General features: G+C 39.0%; 1 protein-coding gene across 1 annotated transcript in view; it reads left to right on the top strand.

Moving 5' to 3' along the window:
* LOC129769735 (uncharacterized) overlaps positions 1–21,729 on the top strand; it is a 48,071-nt gene that overhangs the window by 21,898 nt on the left and 4,444 nt on the right. Inside the window, exons 3-7 of the mRNA XM_055772177.1 lie at positions 11,198–11,500; positions 20,006–20,246; positions 20,397–20,524; positions 20,623–20,679; positions 20,796–20,902. Coding sequence (XP_055628152.1) covers positions 11,210–11,500; positions 20,006–20,246; positions 20,397–20,524; positions 20,623–20,679; positions 20,796–20,902 — 824 coding nt within the window. The 5' untranslated portion in view covers positions 11,198–11,209. The remainder of the gene's footprint in view (positions 1–11,197; positions 11,501–20,005; positions 20,247–20,396; positions 20,525–20,622; positions 20,680–20,795; positions 20,903–21,729) is intronic.

Below are 21,729 nucleotides of genomic sequence, written 5' to 3' on the forward strand. Positions count from 1 at the left end.
CATTTGTATCCTTTTCACAATAAAGTTGCATTATAACAACTTTAATGTATGGTTTCGATATTAGAAACATCAAAAAAAGAAAGAAATTCGTTACTACATTCACTGGGAGCTTCTTGGATACAACTTACAACTTTTAGCAGTCCAGCTACTGAGAAAATGAAACCTTTTGGGTCAATTGGATTACCATACAAAAAAATATAAATTTTCATATTGAATTTTTGACGTTTTTAGATTTTTGAAATGTTGGCCGTAACTACGAGTAACACAGTCCGTTTTGAAGCCTCAATCTTCTTTCGAGCCTTTCGAGCAAATTACAGCCTCCATCTTCTTAATCGGAGCCAAATTATCCATTGTAGACGTGTAATGCCTTTACTTGTCCCAAGCGAGATATAAACTGTTCTTCGTATGGTGCTTGGAGTAAAATCCCGCTTTCGTACTCTCATTTCTCGTAGATCGCTGTTTTTCATATTACAGCTGAATAGTTATTTAATTGCAATCCCTAAATAAAAATTTTCATGATGAAATCATCAAGCAATATGAACGAAAGCGCCACGTGAGGGTGACCCGACACGTGCGTGAGCAAACTTTGTATCTCCACCAGATGGACATATAATATGGTCATCATAACATCGAAGTATATAACCCGTTACATCGATCGATTGAAGAAGGTAATCAAATATAGTATCAGGACATTTACTTTTAAGAGAAGCCCTTCATTACAGGAATATTGTCGATTCACCGAGAACTTGAGATCGTCGATAAGGATTGCGCTGACGTAAGTTGAGTTTGGCCATTCTGAAACCGCATTTAGAACATATTGTAGTTTGTTTCCCAGCTAAATGATTGAGAGCTTAGTTCACTAGACAGCGACCACAAATCACGATTCCGTATCTTATTCCTCAACATTGTTACTTATTAGTACAAATAAGGAAAATAAAAACAACCAATCACATGTGAAATCGACTTATTTGTTAATAACAAACTGCACACCGACAACAACGATTAACTTCACCTTGACAACCAATCGGCTTATCGTCGGCTGACTTCAGTGTGCTATTAAGTGCGTACAAATTCGAACATGAACATAATCGATGTAGAATTTGCTCCATAGCAGAATTGGAGCGGAAAATACATAGTTTTCCTTTATTTCCTCGCTGCTTCCCTTCGCCTCCCGCAGCAGGTTGGTGTGTGCATAATCATTGCATTTTCATTCACATACATCACGCTTTACCAATGCCGCCGATAACGGGTGCTTTAATGTTCACATCAATAGCAAAATGATGATGAGTAATTATGAGTACAGTGGTGCTTGGCTAAGGCTCCGGAAAATGAGGTAAATCATTAGAACTAGAGTGCTCTGAGGGGCGTTCTCATTCCGTTTATGTTACACGACTTCCTCGGACAGAATAAAGAACACATGTCAAGTACAACATGAATGTTTTTGACGTGAAATCAATTTGACAGACAGAGTTCAACGAATGCATAGTGGATGTTCATTATATGTCGCCACAGCAAAGAATTCTTATTTTGTATACACACCGCAACTTGCACGAAACATTTTCTATCAAACCCGTTGCAATGAGTGTCATATTTCCTTATTTGGACCCAGAAAAAAATTCGAGGAGTTGTATCCGAGACACGACCGCTTAGGACGCAGGACTACGCAATCTACGCAATCTACGCAATCAATTTTTTATTTTGTTGATTTGTCATTTCAGATATTATTTGCGAATACACCCAGGTTTTTTTTTACGCAGGGGATACGTATCTCGTAAAAAAAACCGCGTAAAAAAACCATGGTGTACGTCGAAATTTCATAAATAACTCTAGTAAAAAGTTCCGGGGACCCTGAAAAGGTTTAATGGCTTGCGTGGTTTTGTAGAATCATTTCGAGAAGCAACGATTCCTTCTGGCCTTTGCGAGAACAATACACCAATTGGTCAATTGGTCGCAATTTGTTTCTTTATATTCATGCACGCATTGCACTGAGCATTTGAACGAGAGGCATTTTCCGTGCATCGCCATTGAACAAGCATCAAAAACGCGTCTAACAGATGCACACAGTTCCAACGACAAAAATGAAACATCGCGAGAATAACTGTTTATGAAAAATCGTTTCTCGTCTCTCGGTCAAAACCGTCAACAAAGCTAGTAGCTTGTTGCATCAGAACAGAACCGATGCGCACGAGAGCAAATACGGATGGCAACTAAAAGTATCGATCAAGTTCTAAATTTCGCGCATCGAAAACAAGCAACACACACGAAGCCAAACACTGATGGCTAGAAGCGACCTATAATCATTTGCACTCTTCTCTTTTTTTGCCTGCTTTGCCATGGCTCGGTTGTGTTAATTTCAATGTCAGATGCACTTCGAGTGAAATATTCACTAGCGTTCACAGCTCGAAGGGAAACATAAAATACAAAACGAGCAGAATAAGCGACTTTTGTTGTTTCGGGCACATAAACATTCTGAGAATTTTCCTTAGATGAGATGCAATACTTACGCTGGCGACAGCTTACTCACTACGCAAGGGTGGAGTTCACTTCCCAAATATTCTCTTTTCGCTATCCCCCTTCGTTGTTTCTATTCTAGCGGCTGCATAAGTTGCCCGTTATTGACAGCTCTGTTCGGGAAAGCACACAAATGGACAGAACAAATGTATGGGGAAATGTGAATGCTTCCATTTTTCATCAATTTAAACCATATACAGACTATGGGATTGTAATGTATAGCATATCAAACAAATCTTAGAAAATTTCCGATTCAATTGGTATGCAAATCGTTAAAATCCGTTCGCAGCAAAAATAGTTATTAACGTTAACTTTATTTCATTAAAACGTGACCTGTTTTCTGATTTGGCACCCTTAATGTAAGACGTAGTCCTATGTCAAAAATGTCAAAATGAAACATACCAAACATCATATTGATCAAAACCATGAAATCGAAAGCTACGAAGGCAGCAATGTCTAAAACTCATATAACTCAAACGAACATTCTGAACATTCTTCTCAAAAACGACACGCAAACTAGCGCTTCGTTGAAAACGACCTGATTGCGTGTTTAGAACTCCACCTCGCGTAGACCCCATTTGGACTCCATTATACTTCGCAGAACTACCCGGTGCTATTAAATTGATTACAGTCGTATTACACAAAATGGATGTTTTTTTTCTCTACTGTTAGAATCCATGGCGCCAGTTCGTCTTTTGCTCTGTTTAAACACCTGAAATGCTTTTGTGACGACGACTATCGCATCGCTCAAAGGTCGGTTGAAGGAAACATATTTTTGTGCATAAGCGGCGTTCACCGCCCACCGTTTGACATTTGAACATGAAAAAGCACTGCGTGGGGTACATCCTCAGCCATGTTGATTTTTTTTCTTTGCTTGATATCAAAGAGTCTAAATCTGAAGAACCCAACGGTGGCTCCCTTCAAACGCGAATGGAAACGAAAGGATACGTTAGGGCGCTAAGCGCTCTGGAGAAAGCAGCGGAACAAGCAAACGACTCGACTGTGGCACACAGCACTATCAGTAGCTTTTAATCGGGTTTTCTAATTAGTTTTGGCCGCGGCGGATATTTGCATGAAAAAAAGAAACAGACCAAAGCGGAAACAATAACAACATGTGCCGCGGAACTCTTCCATTCTGAATAGCGAAGCGCGCATATTTCAACGACGAGGTAGCAGAATATACTCCATTATATGTTTTATTATGCTAATATCATTTTAATTACAGACGAAATAAATATAGTAAGTACAACCGAGCAGCGGAACGATTGCAGGGGGGTGTCCACGAATCTGGACGTAAATCAACACTGATTCATTTTCTCCTGGTTGTTGCGGATACGTGAACGATGGCTTACTTTCTCAGTGAAGAATGAGAGCCACCACCAGTGCGCAAAGTTTATCGGTTCAAAGAAATGTGGGCTCCTCAATTCTCAATGTCGATTCATTTTACTATTCCGGTGGATCACCATCACGTTATTATCTTTTGTGTTCCGTTACCTCCATGCAGAGATGTGTAAACGAACTCAACATTTTTCAGTTTTCTGAATCTCGATATCCACTAACATTTTTGACGAATTCGATATGTCAATACTAGACGAAAGACTTAAACAACCAAAGCAGGAATCGCTTCCACAGTAACCACGATTTTGGTTAACATTGACACGAGTCGATTGGCCACAAAAGCCACGGACACACCGTGAATGAATAACTTTTATGCTGGGAATGTATCTCAGGAATATAAAATTAAAACAGCCTTCATGCCCAATATGAACCAGTTGCGCGAAATGCTCCCACGCAAATATAGTTGAAAATGAAGAAGGTTTATGTTATACAGCAGGAAGCCATTCGACTGTAACCATTCACGAATAGATGGGTGCCATCATATCGATGAGTTTTGTGACCTCGAAACTATGGCGGATATATACTGACCAATTAAACAATATGCGGCATGATTAACGCGTGAATTTCCCATAGGATATATGTTCCATTAATCAAGTTAAATTGACACTGATTCTTCCAATGTTTCTTCAAATCAATGGCGATTGATGATTTGATTCGAGCAAAATGTCGATGTGTGGACGTATTCTAACAATGCTGTTTATGCTTTGAAATAGAAAAATGCATCCAATTCCAATGTAATTCTCAATAAGGTTTCATTTTTTATGTCTAAAATAATTAGTTATTTATTTTTTCTGCTACTCGAAGTGTTCAATAAATGGCAACAAGACCCATTCAAAGGTCAACTGTAACTGTCTCTCATTTTTCTGCACTCATCTCTCGTGTTCTTGACTGGCTGAACATTGCTCGATGAACTCGAAACTGTAACAACATTTAGTTGTTTCGTTTCTGAAAATTTCTGTGCCAATTTCCTTGCTTTCGATCCCATTAAATAATTTATCACGGAAGCATCAAAGGCAACGATCGTAGTTCTGGTGTTGGTTTGCAAGGGCATCTATTTTCGACGTCCCAATTTTGAATAAAATTCTGCTCTGTTCCTTTGAATTGAAAAATTGCATTTGCTTGTAAACAATTGAAATGTATTCAATGTTTATTTAACTGAATTATTCGAGTCCATATCTACACATGTTTCATTTTTACATTAGTAAAATAATGTTTATTCCATATCACTCATAATATTAGTAATCCTTTGGTTATGTTTTACATGATAACGGTTTCTATATTTTTTTATAATCGACCGGAATTGGGGTCTGAGCCTCAATGAATGTTATGAAAAAAATAAAAATAAATTTTGCGTAAGGCAGTAAACGTGCGCTAAATCCTTTTGAAGTAACAAATCTGAAAATAATCAAATCGCAAGTTGGATGACATCAATGTTTGACAAGACTTTATTTTTCGCATAACCAAATGGATAACCCATTCAGAGTGATCCTTTAACCTTTTTGAGATGGATTTCCGTTTGAAGAAAATGAAAGAGTCAGGCTCTAATTCATTCGTTATGAGGTCTGTATCCGCTATAATCTGGATACCCAAAAATTAAAAGAAAACAGCTATGAAGCCCATTTCTAACGTAACTATTTAATTCATAAATATGGGATATGGTTTACAAATTCACACGTTAAAAACATGATTATTCATCATATATCCTTCGATTGGGCGTAACTCAGGTCAATCAGGAATATTGGCAAGTTTTACCCTCCTTGTCCTTGTTAGTTGTGCCGGTGGTAATCAAATGTTGACTCATCCTGCGACAAGTGCAGATTGCTTGCCAATCAAGAAGTTTTTTTTGGAAAACTTCGTCAGCTTTTTCGTTCTGAAGTATTCAGGTGTTGCGTTTCTGCCCATTACAGTTTAACATATCAGGAATTGTTCAAAATACCCCAGAACGTAAGCTACATCGTTCGTAACAACACATGAAAACTTCGTCAAACAATCGCAATACAGTTTTGGGGCACGTGATTTCGCCATCGAATTCCGTTTATTGTTGCAGTTGGGGACTTTTTTGACTCTTCATGACATCAATCCAGAACGTTCCTTTGACATTTGGACGAATCCCGGCGACATTCCTATTTTTTGAGATCGGGTTCTTTTGCAGCATCGTCCTGCTCTTTCTGTTCATAGCACGATCCGCACGTTCAATATTTGTCACTTCTTGGGTCCCTTTCGATAGTCAAACGTTCAGAAAATGCTTTTAACACACTGGGAATAGTAAATTTGTTCAAATCCAACTTTTTGCATGTTGACATATCGAAAGGTAAAGATTTTCCAAAATGCACAGCGCGTAAGGATTCTGCAAGCGAATGACGCTTCATTATGACTCGCGAAACTATAAAAACACCAAAAAATTTCATTCGAGTTCGGGCTCGGGAGTTAAACAATGTATATACCCAATCAATCATCAATGATCAATGCCAATCTAATACGTTTGAATGCATTCTTTTTTAGGGGAAGCAGTTCTCATTAGAGATGTGCCATCCGCTCATGAGCTGTTCCGAAGAATCGACTCTTTGAAGTGAGTTGACGCGGAACAGCTCGCAAAAAAAATCAAACAGCTCTTCAGCTCACTTTGATGATGATGAAGGAGAGAAAAGAGCTGTAGAATTGAAGAGAGTGTGTGAGCTGTAAGATTCAAATGAACTGACCGTCTCTCGCTCTTCGTGTTAAGACATCAGTTTAGTTTCATTTGTCCCTCGTCTTTTCAACAACTTCAATATTCGCGTTGACGGCATTGAGCTTTGTTTACCAGTTTAGGGGGCGCCAAAAATAATAATTGGCTCTCAGGCAGAATGAACACGTTTTTAAAATTCAAATTATTAATGAAAATTAACTTCTGTGTATCAAATGAGTATTCTATTTCAATGAAAAACACTTTGTTTGCAGGCGGTGCAAAAATCTCATAAGATTTTTTTTTTTTTTTGAAGAAAACTTTCTATTGTAATGTAAAGCCTCAGTAAAAATGTCGGAAATGTTGTACTCGCCGAGTCTGTTGTAAATAATAGTCTGGAATACGTGTTTCAAGTAATTAATAATATGGTGTGAAAAATTTCATTTGAATTTTAACATTTTCAAACTGGCTTCGTGGCTATCGAGTTTGAGACCCAAATTGAAAGTCGGCACTGACAGCTGAGCTGAAGAGCTGTTCATAAAGAACAGCTCATTTAGATGAGCTGATATGATCAGAGCTGTTCATCATGATGAGCTGATTTGCACACCTCTAGTTCTCATCCAGAGTATCCCACCAGCACAATATTGATTCTAGTTTACTTATTAACATTGAAAATAAAAATAATGTAGAAAAAAGGTAAAAAACAAGAGAAATCAGAACTGTTTCAGCAAATAAACTAAAGCTAGTGTCTGCATATCAGTAAATGTACCAAAACAGTCTGGAATATCTTACGAAATTTGGAATATTGGCAACACTGACCGAAACTACCTTTAGAAAAAATATCTACAAATGATCATACGTTATCGCGCTGATATTTTACACATAACAGAATTTTGATAGCAAAGAATTGTCACGGTGCAAATAATAGATAATAAATAGGGAAAGACGGACAAGGTAGTAAAGATGGACACCCCTGTATAATTGATTATATAAATAATATAAATTACATATTTATTTTAAATTTTAATGATGTACAAATTTGCAATACAGTATATCAATACATTTGACACTTACTGTGTACCCCCAGCTGGCTTTCTGTTAAAATTGTATAATAAACAAAAAGGGTTTTCTGTTCTTGTGCGGTTTTTTTTGTGCGGTATATAAAAAGAAGCACATTTGACGAAGTTATCGTCCATTTAGTTTTTTTCGATGGTTTATATGCATTTCAGTGCGAAAAAAGCATATTTGCGTCTCAATTATCCACTTCTGAAATCATTCCTTTCCTCCCATAAAATGCTCTAAGTTGTTCTAAGTGTTTGCATGACATGATTTCTAACAGCAACACGTTTCGATATGCAACTAAATGTACAAAACAGCAACGCGCAACCGAAAAGGCAAACTGTCCCGTCGCAAAGCAGGGAAACAAAAATGCATCCTTTGTATTTGGTCGATACTCGCTCGTACAGATTCCTAGCAAGGATTTTAGTTACCAGGTTTTGTTTCAGTGTCCAGTTAGGGTGTTTGCTGGCATGATACGACCGAAAATCTACTTCGCCGAACTGTAGAGTAGTGCGGGACAAAGGTGCGCACCTAACTGTTGTCGTCCAATAACTCTTGAAATAAAAGCAAATTGAATTCAGTTTGCTTAGCAAATTGTAACTATATATTACCTTCGAACGTAGTGAAAGAATTTCTCGAATTTTGTTTGTAGTGAGCCAAAAACTTATTTTAATACAAAATGGCAAATGCGTACTTTTGCCCCATAGTGGGGGCAAAAGTGCGTACTTATAGAATTGTACTTCTGAGGTGACTTATAACAAAAATAAATGCTTTATCATTACCAGCGGAAGAAACATCATTCCCAGAATGTGTAAGCAACATCCAGTGGGGAGGAGAGGGGTGTTGTATGATGTTTTATGGGTGGAGGTGAGTTGGTGTTATGGTCGAACATACCACTTGGAATTTTTTGGGAGGGAGGAGACTGACAATATAAGATATCTGAAAATGTCCAACATTTGAAACAGAATTCCTTTTCAATAACAAACTAGCTGCCCGGCGAACTTCGTCCCACCCACAATTTACATATTGATATAAATAATTTCGAACACACAAGTATATAAGTATATAATTTCTTTTTTAACATATAAACCTGATGCAGACTAAGACTGAGACACATTAATCCTGATACTGACTGTTTAAATCCGTTGCTCCGTTCTTGAGGTCAATCGTGAGGAACGGACACCAAATCATTTTTATCAATATAGATCAAGTTTACAAATACATAGTCACTTCGCTTGATTTATTTGAATCTCATTGTTGAAAACAAAACAATATTCATTTAAAATTCATTGTAAAAACATAAACATAAACGAAACATAACCGTTATTGAATTGAGTGCACGGTGAAAATGAAAACATTTTTCATTTGAAATTCATTTTGGATTATTTCTAAGCGAATTTCGGTTCTGAGGATTCCAACGCTTTGCATTGGAGCGCTATTGTTTCGTTGCGCTGTTGTGGGATTCGAAGAGACAGACGATGGTTCCTCGTGAAGCTAGAATCCCAATCTCTTCCTACCAGTTTCCCAACTTGGCTGAATTCGTGCTAGAAGTTGTTGGCTTCTACAAAATCAAACGCCAGACGACGCAAATCTTTGAGAGTCATACCATAGAAAGCTTTATCCAGTGTTCTGCAGTGGTTCGCCAGATCCTCAGACTGCTCTCTCGTAAATACTTGTCTGAACCACCTAACGTGCTCGCTGACACATCCCTGCAGAAGTAGAAATATCTATAAAAGAAGATTCAAATCATAAATTGCTCACTGATATGAGCCTCTTCCTCAGAGCTGATTCAGAAATACCGAGGTCTGCCGCAATCCGGCGCCTCGAGACTCCCTCCCGAAATCTCTCTCGGGCCATTTGAGCATTTCTGGAGTTGGTTGAAAACATTCTACTTTTTTTTTTCAAAGCAAAACGCTGATGCGAACTTTCGCCCCACAGCCACTACGCACCTTTGCCCCACAAGCAATTTTTTAACTAATCGAATTTTTGAAAAAAGCTCTTGAACTTTTTCACAAAAACGAATACGCACTATTATCTACTATAGAATGAAGGTTTCCTTGACGGTGTAGTTTCGAACTTTCCAGTTATTTTAGGTAAGTTAATCGTCATCTCCAAAACTGAAAAAAATGCCACTTTTATGAAATGTATCTTGTTTATATGTGTGAGCTGCTGGTGTAATAATGTATCAAATCACTACACTGTTGTCGAAATTTTGTGTTCGTTTGTTTCAAAATGTCCAATGCGCACTTTTGCCTCGTGCGCACCTTCGCCCCGCATTTCTCTACATCCTGTTTGGTTGCTTGCAGGCACGAAAATTACAATAACCTTCTCGCGTACGGATTCTCCGGGTGGTATTATGGTTAGAGTTGTGTTTTTGGCGATGTCATAGTCCGAAAGTATCGGGTTTACCTCAATTATTATCAATACCTTCAACCTCAGCTTTCGATCGTCAGTTCCACTACGACGCGTCCTCTGATCCACCCGAACAACAGTTGTACGTTCGCGGAAACGTTTAAGGTCGGTCGATTGAGCCACTTTCAACGATTTCGCGATTTTAGTACCTGACCACGCCAGATTTTTAATGTTGGTGTCCAAAATCAAATATCTTCTCTCGGTTTCCAACTTTTTCAAAACAAAACGTGAAATTGTGAAATTTTTACCGTCGAAAGAAACAGGTTTTCCAAAAAAATGTCTGTCAAAAGATTTCAGATAAGCCTACTACGACCGCTGCTACGAAAGATATGTTTTATAATCTGTTCAACATTGTGTACGATGTATTCGATTCAAATTGAAATAGATTTGTGTTCTAGAGATTGGAATATGAATTTTTGAACAGTCTGTGTGGTTTCTCGATTGAAGATGACGAATGAAGGTAAAATGAGAAATAGGATTCGAATGAGCTACCTTTTCACTTAAAGTGCTTTCGCTTCTTTACAACTAGAATGTTTTAACGTACTTCCAGTTTTTACCCATTGAACGTTTCCCTGAATAACTGGCTTTTGTTTCTTCAAATATTATCTTGCAGAAGCCATAATATGTGAAAATGTATGATTCTGGCTTGCGGTTGCCTATTATAGCATTTTGTGGTATTCGATAATAAAGTTCTATTTTCATATTCTATAACTGTTAATTGAAATCCTCTACTCACTCACTCATACCGAAAGAAATAACAATTGTCCGTTAGCACAAGTAATTTCACTCAATTACTAATGCCGATAGACAAGAGTGCCGAGTAATGATAATCTATATCGAATCTTGATTATTTTGACGTAAACATTTTGCTCGTGACTATGCCACTGACTGCGTCATTTTTCCAATATCCAAAGCTGCATTGAACATAAAATATAATCATACCCTTTCATCCAACTACTATGAACAGAGAACGCCTCCGATGTAAAATATGCAATCAGACATCAAAAAGTACAAATAACGTCAGCCTTCGTTGCCCTACCATTATATTACCATATGACGTAAAAAAAACCTCTAGAATACACGAAAAGAAACTTTCTCCCTGCAACATTCTATTGATTAAATAGCCTCTCTTTCTGCTGTTACCTTTCATTGCAGACCCGCCACTAAATGGCACCACAAAACTCAACGCTAATTCACGGAAACGCCGATGTATCCTCAACCATCTCCGCCGACGAAGAGCTAAGCAGCTACAGCCCGATTCTACCCACCAGGGCAAGTCATCGGCGACGGGCAGCGGCGGCTTCTGCTGCTGCTGCTGCTGCTGTGGCTCCTCCAACGAACAACGCCGGGAAATTGGTCGCCCCCAGGAACGATTCCAAACCGGAAGCGCATACTCTTTCCCGAGGGAAGAATGGGACTCTCGAGGGCACCGAAAAGGGTGCGGTAAAACGTGAATCGGTATGTAATAAATCGCAGCCCAAAGTCTGGCCGGCACTATTTCTAGTAGCTTAGATGTGGCCGTAATTTTACGGTTGTTTATTGGCAGTCGGCACGAAAGCCTCAAGTTTCCGATTACTAAATTATCCATAGTTACTGTTTAAAGTTTAAACGGGGCCCTGGCGAAAGCAGGGGGCAGACGGAAGAATGTTTCACCACTGCAATCTTGGGATTACACAATCAACTATCACTAGCTCTTTCCCCCCGAAGAACGGCGAACATGAGTTGCTGTTTAGAACGGGACTTTTTTTTCTGCTGTTCCCTCTGTTTGATCGATGCAAACATAACGAAACAGATATAAATAAAAACAGATTTACGTGTAGCGAACTGTGGCAGCCTATGTATTTTCCGTCCATTGTCGACCGAAGCTCTTGAACGTTTCGCGTTTGCTAGTTCGCGTTCTCGGGCGGAAACCAAAAGGACGATTCTCATTTGTTTGCCTCCCACCCAAATCAGAGTCTATCTATTGGCAAAGCGTTTCGTTAAATCGCTACTAATGTATCATTGTCACTTTCACTGTTTTGGTTAGGCGGTCACGTGACCCATAGCTGGATTTTCCCTGGAGCTATGGCAGTTTTCGCGAGCAACCCATCCACCTTGGGATGATTTTATTTATAACCTAGAATGGTAATGACATTTGATCACTCACAATCGATAAAACTGCCCATGCTATGGGAACTATGGTAACCCGAAAATCTATACCCGTTTAGTAAGGTAGTAATTCGAAATAAGGCGTTATGATTCGGAAAACTTTAATCTGATATGTGCTGAAGATTTTTATACGCTGGACTTCTATCAAGGGTAACTTTCTTTCCATTGGTTTGATCAACCAAATAAATCCTCTCAAACTACATTATAATTGGTTCTTTAACACCGAATTGCTATCTTTTTTTAATTTCGCTACAATTTTATTCCAAACAAGACAAACTAGATCTTCAACGAACAACGTGAAAATAGTGGAATTGAAAATTCTTAGTGCTTAGTTCAGTGTTTATCACTTCAACTACGAAAGCCGTTGCGAAAGATGGTCCTAATCCGATCGTTGGTCCTAAACCGAAACAGTCGTTGCATTCTTTTCCGTTGCGTTTCTGCATGTTCTCCTTTACTATCGCCATTCCGCTCTAACACTTTCTTTGTCTAACTTACTCCTTTTCTGATCTTTTATAGCCGTTTTGAAAGAATCGGAAGTTGTCATCAACCGCATCGGAGTACGATATTGGACTTCTGCGGCTAAAACCCTTCTACCCAGTACACATATCGTAAAGGTTGCTAGTCATTTTGAGACAATATCAACAAACCGGAAGTCAAAACAAGATTACATTCGACTTCCACTCGTCAGTTATTTTCACCCATTACCTAATTAATGGGGTGTGTACGTCATTTTCAGCAAATTGAGAGACGATTCGCTGCAAAAAAGGATGCCCAGTTCAGACTATGGGGGGGGTCGTTTCAGGACCACCATTTTTGAAAGTGTCGTAAACAGATACTTTGGTTTGGCCTCTTTTCACCCCTGTTCCACACGTATGAACCATACCAACCAGTAGGAAACATAGCTAAAGAGTCATACTATATATTCCAATGCCGAACTCAAAAAAAACAAGAATTTTATGTGATAAATGGCCATTGCTCCTAGTGTGTCGAGTCATTACAACCTTCCTCTATGTATACATTCTCACAAATCTTTTTTTTATCCAATGTGTTTATTTATTGAGGCTCATTAGCATTTTAGATGTAACAGAGCCGGATTTTAATCGTGAATCGATCTCCATCGCTGATGATTGTTGCGTGAACGTAATTATTCTGTATCAATTGGGGTCATTTGTCACCAATATGACCAATATGGCTAAAAAGACCCCCCAACTCACAAATCTTTGACTTCTCCTTAATTTCCTGTAGACTTTCCATCGAAATTTGTACTTTTTTTCTTTCTGTCACTGTGTAAATAATGATAAATGAATAATTCGTTCATTTATTTTTTTTTTAATCCTGAGAATGTAATCCAAATTCCGGGGCACAACACTAGTCACTAATTTGGCACAATACAGCTACCGAAATAACGCGCCGCAGCGCAGGCGTTGTGATTATTGACGAACCATAATTGGAATATTATTATTTTTTAGACTGCAGTGACTTACACCTCAATATCCGATCAACGAAACAATTAATTCTCTTGGAAAGAGACCTTAAGCCTAGTATGCTAACAAACCATACTATATACTATGTTACGAACTAGAAAGAGTCATTTTGTAATAACTATAGAGCTATGGAATTATAGATCAGAGCAAACTATACGGCATGTACAGCGAAGCTTCGATCATTAAGATCAACTTTGGCCTGGCGATAGTGACGCTCCCAGTGGTCGGAAATGTAAGCTTTTGCGTTTGACAGCGTTTTGTTGTTTGAAAACAGTTCTGTTCAGTATCCTTCTTCGCAGTCTAAAACTCACGTGGTTCTGAGATATTCATAGTGCAGGAGGAGAAAAGACGAATAGTTGTGCGCCTCCACAATCCATCAGCGTCAACTCAGGAGTTGATAGAACTGTTGGATTATCCACTACTGTGTCGTAAGTTATTAAACAGTACAAGGAAACTCTCACGACTGTCACTCGATTTACGAATAATCTGAATGCTGACCGCTGTATTGTGCGATCAATTTGTTTCAAGTAAGTGATACCGAGCAAATTTAAACCACAACCGAAACCTCAAACAATAGACGGTGGCCAGAATCCGGGTTCGTAAGCTGTAAGACCAGGTAGTGACGGAACGCGATAGATGTGTCTTGATCGACGATGAAACTTATGCGAAAGCCAATTCCAACCAAATTCTACAAGGCTCGCGACAAAGTCTCTAGTAGATTCAAGTTTTTTTTCGCTTAGTCAACCAAATCAAACAGACCACTACCTAGTGATTGTAAAAATGCGCCCAAAACTCTCCGTTGTAAACAACATTTGGTACCGATGCCCGCGTCGGTACAATCTTACGCGACTGAAACAAGCAGATGTCGCCGATACTTACATTCGCTTGAAGCTGCGCTGCCGGAAGAGGACCAAATTAACGAAGCTCCTCTTGAAGACTGCTGGATCATAATTAAAACAGCGTAGCGGAGAATATCCTAGGACACGATGATGAGTGATCAGCAAGTGCAACACGAGAAGAACGCTACGCGGGAGCCAATGCTGCGTCAAGCTGTCAGAACATGGAACGATAAAGACAAAAGCGGAGACAGCAAACCCAACTCTGCAAGGACAAGAAGCGCCGCCAGGAAGAGGAGGAGTGTGAAGAACTCGAGCAGCTGCACCGTTCTTATGAGACGCGAAAGTTCTACCGGAAACTCGATGCATCCCGAAAAGGCTTCGTACCATGAGTAGAAGTGTGTCGGAATAAGGATGGGAGTATCCTGACGAACGAACGTGGTGTGGCCGAGAGGTGGAGGCAGCACTTCGATGAACACCTGAATGGCGCACGAGCTCACGCAACCCAGTATCCAGAAAGTGATCAAAACTGGAGGGATACGTTGGGCAGGACATGTTGCAAGAATGTCGGACAACTATCCTGCGAAAATTGTGTTCATCGGGATTCCGGCTGGTACGAGACGATTGGTTAGACCAAGTGGAACAGGACATGGTTAGCACGTGGTACCAGCGGAATTGGAGAGAAATAACCACGAATCTAGTAAATTGGAGAAGAATTCCTCTTGGTAGTAGTGTTCTAATCGCCGACGACAAACTCGAGGTGGTTGAGGACCTTGTGTACCTTGGCACGTCGATAATAACCGACAACAACAACAGCCGGGAAATTCGAAGACACATAAACAGCCGGCTCTCCTCTTCCGGCAGCGCAGCTTCAAGTGGTACCTACTATGGGCTCCAGAAATTTCATAAGTCCAATAATTTCCGATCCCGTACAAAGTATACTATGTACAAATCTCTTCTACGACCGGTAGTCCTTAACGGGTACGAAACATGGACGATGCTTGGAGAGGTCAAGCAAGCACTTGGTGTTTTCAAACGCCGAGTGCTCAGAACAATAAACGACGGTGAACAGGAAAACGGAGTATGGAAAAGGAGGTTGGCACAGCTCTACGAAGAACCCAGCATTCAGTAAGTCGACAAGATTGGACAAGTGCGATGGGCGGGATATGTTGTTAGAATGAAGGACAACAACCCCGCAAAGATGGTGTTCGCATCAAATCCGATGAGGACGAGAAGAAGAGGAGACCAGCGAACAAAGTAGTTGGACCAGGCGGAGCAAGACTCGGGAAGTATTGGTGCCACGCGGGGGAAAACTGCAGCCAAAGACCGGGTTTATTGATGAAACCTAGCGAAGATCTCATTTCTTTAAGAAATGTCCTTTTCTTCGGGGGCATAACGTTCCTAGAGGAACTTCGCCGTCTGAAAGTAGTATTACTATACCCTTTTTCCAATGTATAATCCAGTCATCGAAGTTTTATGGATGTATCAGGAATTGTCTTCAATTAACCTAACGAATTCCCAAGAAGCGGTAATTTGAGTTCAGGAAATATGAAAAAAGGAATACACTGGACCATATCTGTAAAGTGCGGTGCTTGTTCAATCCCATTCGTGCCATTTTTGGTAAAAAGTTCGTTCGCGATGATCGATCGATGGACTGGCGCATTATCGTGTGTAAAATCCAAGTATTACCCTTCCACAAATCTGGCCGTTCGCGACGAATTTTCTCTCTCAAATGGCCTCATAACACCAAGGTAATGCTCTTTGTTGACTGTTAGGCCCTCCGGAAGGAATCATCGCCTAACTTTTGAAAAGGTCTTATGTAACAAATATAAACAAATCGAGTTAATGGATGCACGCTAATAATTTTCAATCATTGAATGCACTGCAAAAACAATCGTTCACGTATCTATCTTCTTCATCTTTTTATCGCCGATACCAAAAATATCCAATGTACAGATTTGGATTTTAAGCACTCGGCTGTTACTTCGGACGCTACTTTCTTCCGACGCTCGAAAAATCCGAAGTAACAAAACATTCAAAACAACACGAAGTCGTACTTCGGTCGTTTTGAGGTTTTGTTTCTTTTAGATGTTGTTATCGATCTCAGTGCAATTCAACGAGTGATAACAATAATAATCTGTCTTTAGAACAGAATGTTGATATCTGCACTGTTGATTATTAGTTAGTTTCAAATTCTTATCGTGCAACGTAATATGTCCAATGTGCAAACGCGGCAGTCGAAACGTCCAATGTAACATTTTTCGCTCCGAGGCAACTTTAAGCTCAAATCACGAAACAACAGTTCTTCTTCTTAATGGCGTTAATGTTCCCTGTGGAACTTTTGCCGTCTCAACGTATGCATTAACTAGCGTCATTTATTAATACTCAGTTGAGATTTCTTAATCCAAATAACACGCCTTGAATGTATTCCAAGGGGCAAGTTCTTGAATACGCGTGACCACAGTGCAAGTCGAAGAAAATTTCTTTGACGAAAAATCCCCCGGCCAGAACGGGAATCGAACCCGAACACCCGGCATGATAAGTTGAGACGCTAACTACTTGGCCACGGGTGCGCACCGAAACAACAGTTACGATTGGGTTTTCAGAGTTATTTTTGGCTGCTATTGGTGAAAGCAGTGATGAAGATCGATACCTTTTAAGACAATTTGCGGAATAATGTTCGGGTCTTCAACTTCGTTTTTCTCGAGTTGACGAAAATGTTTCATTGGACCTTTTCAAAAGTTACGCGAGAATTCTCCTCCCACGAATATCGAGGGAAGCAGTCAGCATTACCTTCACTTTTGATCGACTTTGACGGGTTTTTTTTTTTTGGTTACGTTGGTTTGGTTTGGCTCGTTTGCAGTGGTTCATGCCAATGATTGTTAACTCGTTTGATGTCATACTCGTACATCCATGTCTCGTCCCCAGTAATTATGCGTTGGATGAACGTGGAATCAGAATTTGATCGTTCAAGTATGTCTTCAGCCACTTGATTGCGATGAAATTTTTGAAGAAAATCTAGCTGACACTAGTCAGGCTGCAACTATTCTCATCGCATCATGCCCAAAACATCAATCAAAATATGACGAACGGTCTCGTGAGAGATATTTAACCCTCCTGTACTCGCGTGCAAAATCATAACACGTATACTCGCGCACGGTGTCACAGACCGAAAATTGAACTTCTCTGTAATGTTGCCATTGTGTATTTTTCCGGCTTTATTGACATTTATTTGAAGAAGAGGATATGATTGAATGAAAAAACACCAAAAAATATGTTTTCTTCCTCTTTACAATGTTTTAATAGTCATCTAATTCAGCCTCCTCAAAACAGAGTCATTTTTGATACTCCAACACAAATAAAGAAATTCGAATTTTTCACTGTTATTAATTAAAAGTAAGCAACTAAATATAATTCATGGAAGTATAATGAGCTATAAAACACATAAAAACGTATTAATCGATTGTGGTTTCATTGGAGTAAGAATCAGAATATAGCATAACTGCAAACATATTTTTTACATTTCATGCAGTTGTTGCGTGTTTTTCGGGTCTTTTATCGAAGAGAAGAATGTATAACGTCCTTCTAGATAATTACCAGATGATAAAGGTTCTGGAATATAATGTTTGCAGATTTCTGATATTCTTTGTCTCAGTATTCTTGGGAAACTAAGATATAATGCCTTTTTAGATAGGGCATAAAAAGATGATATTAAAGGATTTCTAGGAACTACCTTTTCTTTTTCTTGTTTTCTTGTCGATGTCGTCCATTTAAAAAAAAATATCCCCGAAACTGTAACTGTTAAAAATTACCATAAGCCACCGATTAGTTTTTAGTTTACTGTTTACAATTCTTCCACAAGTGAAATTCTTTCACAAGTGTGTATATGTATGACCATTATATTTAGCGAATAACCATACGAAAGTCAAACATTTATATTTTGCTTTTGAACGTATGAATCTAATATATCGAATATATCGACGAATAGTTAATATATGGATCCGTTGAATCCAGTTACAAAAGAGACTGAAATCAAATAAGAATAGTCCGGTAATGATCTTATGATCTTATATTCAATAATTCCAATCCACTAACATTAATTTATGCATTTCCTTCAAGAATATTCTAGAATATGAAAAAAGGCACTTGTACAAAAAAGTTACTCCTATACTCGCGTCGTTGTGTCAGACCGAAAGTGTTAAAAAAGTAGCACACGTCCTTTTTGTACCAACACATGCGATACGCTAAACGATGACGAACGACGAATAACGAAGCTAGAGAGAATCGCAAAGTCGTAGTGTTGATATTTTCTGAGAAATGAACGAATTATTGATTTCTCGGTCTGACAGACCAATGCGTGAGTATAGGAGTGTTAATGTGTGGGTTACAAGGTTATGATTACATTTGGAAACGCTCCACATTTCTTCGGATCACTTCCGCCTTCTGGTTCTAGTTTTCTCGTTATCCTGGTTTCCTAGCAGTCGCAAAACGTTTTCCGAACACTTTAATAAAGTTTCTCACAGTTAATTTAGCCGAATTTTGTCAAGTTGGCGAGGTGATAAATTGGATTTTGTTTCTATGCGAGCAAAATTTGGTACACTGTTCCCCTTACTTTGATGTTACATTTGCATCTTAATAAAAACATTTCGATTTAATTTAAACATAGACAACATTTTGCTGCTCTCATTTTTGTCCATTCAAATCTATTGTTTCAGCAATTATTTCCAATTTACTATTGATCAATGACAAAAATTCATTTCAGTTTGCTGAACCAATTTTTTTTAAAACTAATTTGCTGTTCGACCATAGCTCAAAGCGATCAATTGAGCTATGGTCGAACAGCAAAAATGTAAACTACCTGATTATTGACAAATAACAACTTAACGATGTACAAAGCGTTAGAATCGACGAATATTATTCCCTCAAGATTGGAATGTTATTCTAGATCTTATCGTACTTTTCGCCAATAAATCAAGTTCCATTGCATCAACATTTCATCAACTTCGTTCAGCTGTTATGAATTATTTTGAAAGATAGTTTTCGGTATGCAAATTAACATAATCTCCATCATCAACTGTTACATGTTCTAAAAAAATCTGTAACACGCTCCTTAAGTATACATTAAGACAATTAAAAGAGTGCTAATTTTCTCTACGTAAGATAGCAGTTGAAGTGGACGAGATTACGTGAGGCTGTTCGATTGCACTGCATGACCTTGTTCAGCTGAACATCTCGATTTCATCCGATGTAATTAAAATTTTGACCGTTTAGTTTCCATACGAATTTGCCTTTTCGCTTTCTTCTCCCGCTGAATTGGGAGTATACAAATCGGAAGATGAATCGACTGTGTTACTTGATACATGGGTGCGGTAACAGTCATTGTTGCAATTGTTAGCTTTGGAGAGTTTTTATTTCATCTTAATGGTTTATTTCTGAGAGAAGATTTTGCTATGGTGGATTTAACACTTAATGCATTCCCATTGATTGTATTGCAGAGGAATCCAATAACCTACTATCGCGATTCGGCTAACGATACGGAAGACGACGATGCAACCATAACCGATTTGAGAAGTGCCAACAATGACAACGAGGAATCATCAGATGAGGAAAATGAGATCCCGATTTGGATTCGGGGTGAGCCAAGATTTGTGGCAGGTATCAACGACACAACGACATGCGGGAATATCATTCAAGCATTGATCGACGATGAACTCCAGAATGGGGATTATAACAAAGGTGTGTTTTGACATAATTATGTACAGAAATATAACCATAAGAACAACTTTGTTCACCTTTGGCCTTTGGGTCTGCAATGAAACGCATGAAACGTGACTCATTTGCAGGTATTAATCACTTTTTTTCTTCTTCCACCAACATCAACTCTAGATGTCGCAGTGTCGCGTGATGTGAACGATTACGTGATTACAGAGAGATGGCGTGAGGTAGAACAAGTGCTGACTGGCGACACACGACTGCTGTCCATTTGGAACGCATGGGGCGACGCCAAAAATGAGGTAGCTACAACTCCACCTCCAAAAAAAAACTTAGTCACCATCAACGTTTCTTGTCAATCCATTTAATTCATCATTTTTATTTGTCTCCCCACCCGCAGGTTCAATTTCGGTTGAAAATCAATAAGGCTAACCTGGACAGCACCAAACTGAACAAGGTTTGTATTTTTTGAGCCAGTCTGTCTGCACCCAATTCTACACTCAACTCTTTCATTATTTTTTAGAATAATTTGAATTACATCTATTGTTTTCTTTCTGTTTTTTTGTCTATTAGGAACCTAAATCTAAAAAACACAAGGAGAAAATTGGACTGATAAATCGAATGATGAGAAAAGTGCTAAAACAGGGCGAGGCAATACAAAATCACCTCTCGATGATAAGGTAACGTACCGATTTTTTCGTAGCTCTGACATGATAATCAGAACACGAAATCTTCGAAGGTGAAAAATGAAGACCGACTTTACTCTCAGTAACTTCGCTTCGACTTGAACTGCTTCGGCAGTCGTCGCCAACAAAAAGTGACTTGACTAGAAAATGAATAAACTAGCGTTGACTAGCGAAGATGACTGGTGAACTAGTCCAGTCAGTAGTTATTTTAACTGACTCGACTAATGAATACAAATCTGCCTCTTCATTCAACTGACTTCCATCCACACTTCCATTTCCCCCTGACACTAATTTTATACCCGCGTATGCAATCTTATTTTACGTCCATATAAAGAGGAACAAAAACATGATTTCTGATGCAAAAAAGTAGTTACCCCATCAATGGAAGGTTTATTGTCTACCCGTCGTGAGCTCAAACCAACGAACTTAGCCAGTTATTAGGTATGCTATAAAGGTCCTCGCGTTAGTATTAGTAAATAGCGAGCAAAATAGCGCACACACACTGCACGCTATTTTATACGTGTGAGTAATTTTCGTGTACGATACAAAAGAATCTAACTCACCTGTAGCGTATGATAAACCACGTTGAACCCGAACATCGATGCATGCACACGTACATGGGAGAGAGAAAAAGAGGAACGAATTCGTTTTGGGGAAGTCGATTCAAAATGCAATGAGGACAATTGGACTGGAAAGAATGAAATGATATAGTCGATTCGGTAGAGGGAGATAGCGACTAAACGCCCGACTGTTCAGTCCAGGTGTATGGCACGATTATCGCTATCTCACTCTACCTAGCATCGCATATCTCACTATCCCTC

This window comes from Toxorhynchites rutilus, chromosome 2 (genome assembly GCF_029784135.1).
Source record: "Toxorhynchites rutilus septentrionalis strain SRP chromosome 2, ASM2978413v1, whole genome shotgun sequence".
Lineage (NCBI taxonomy): Eukaryota > Metazoa > Arthropoda > Insecta > Diptera > Culicidae > Toxorhynchites > Toxorhynchites rutilus.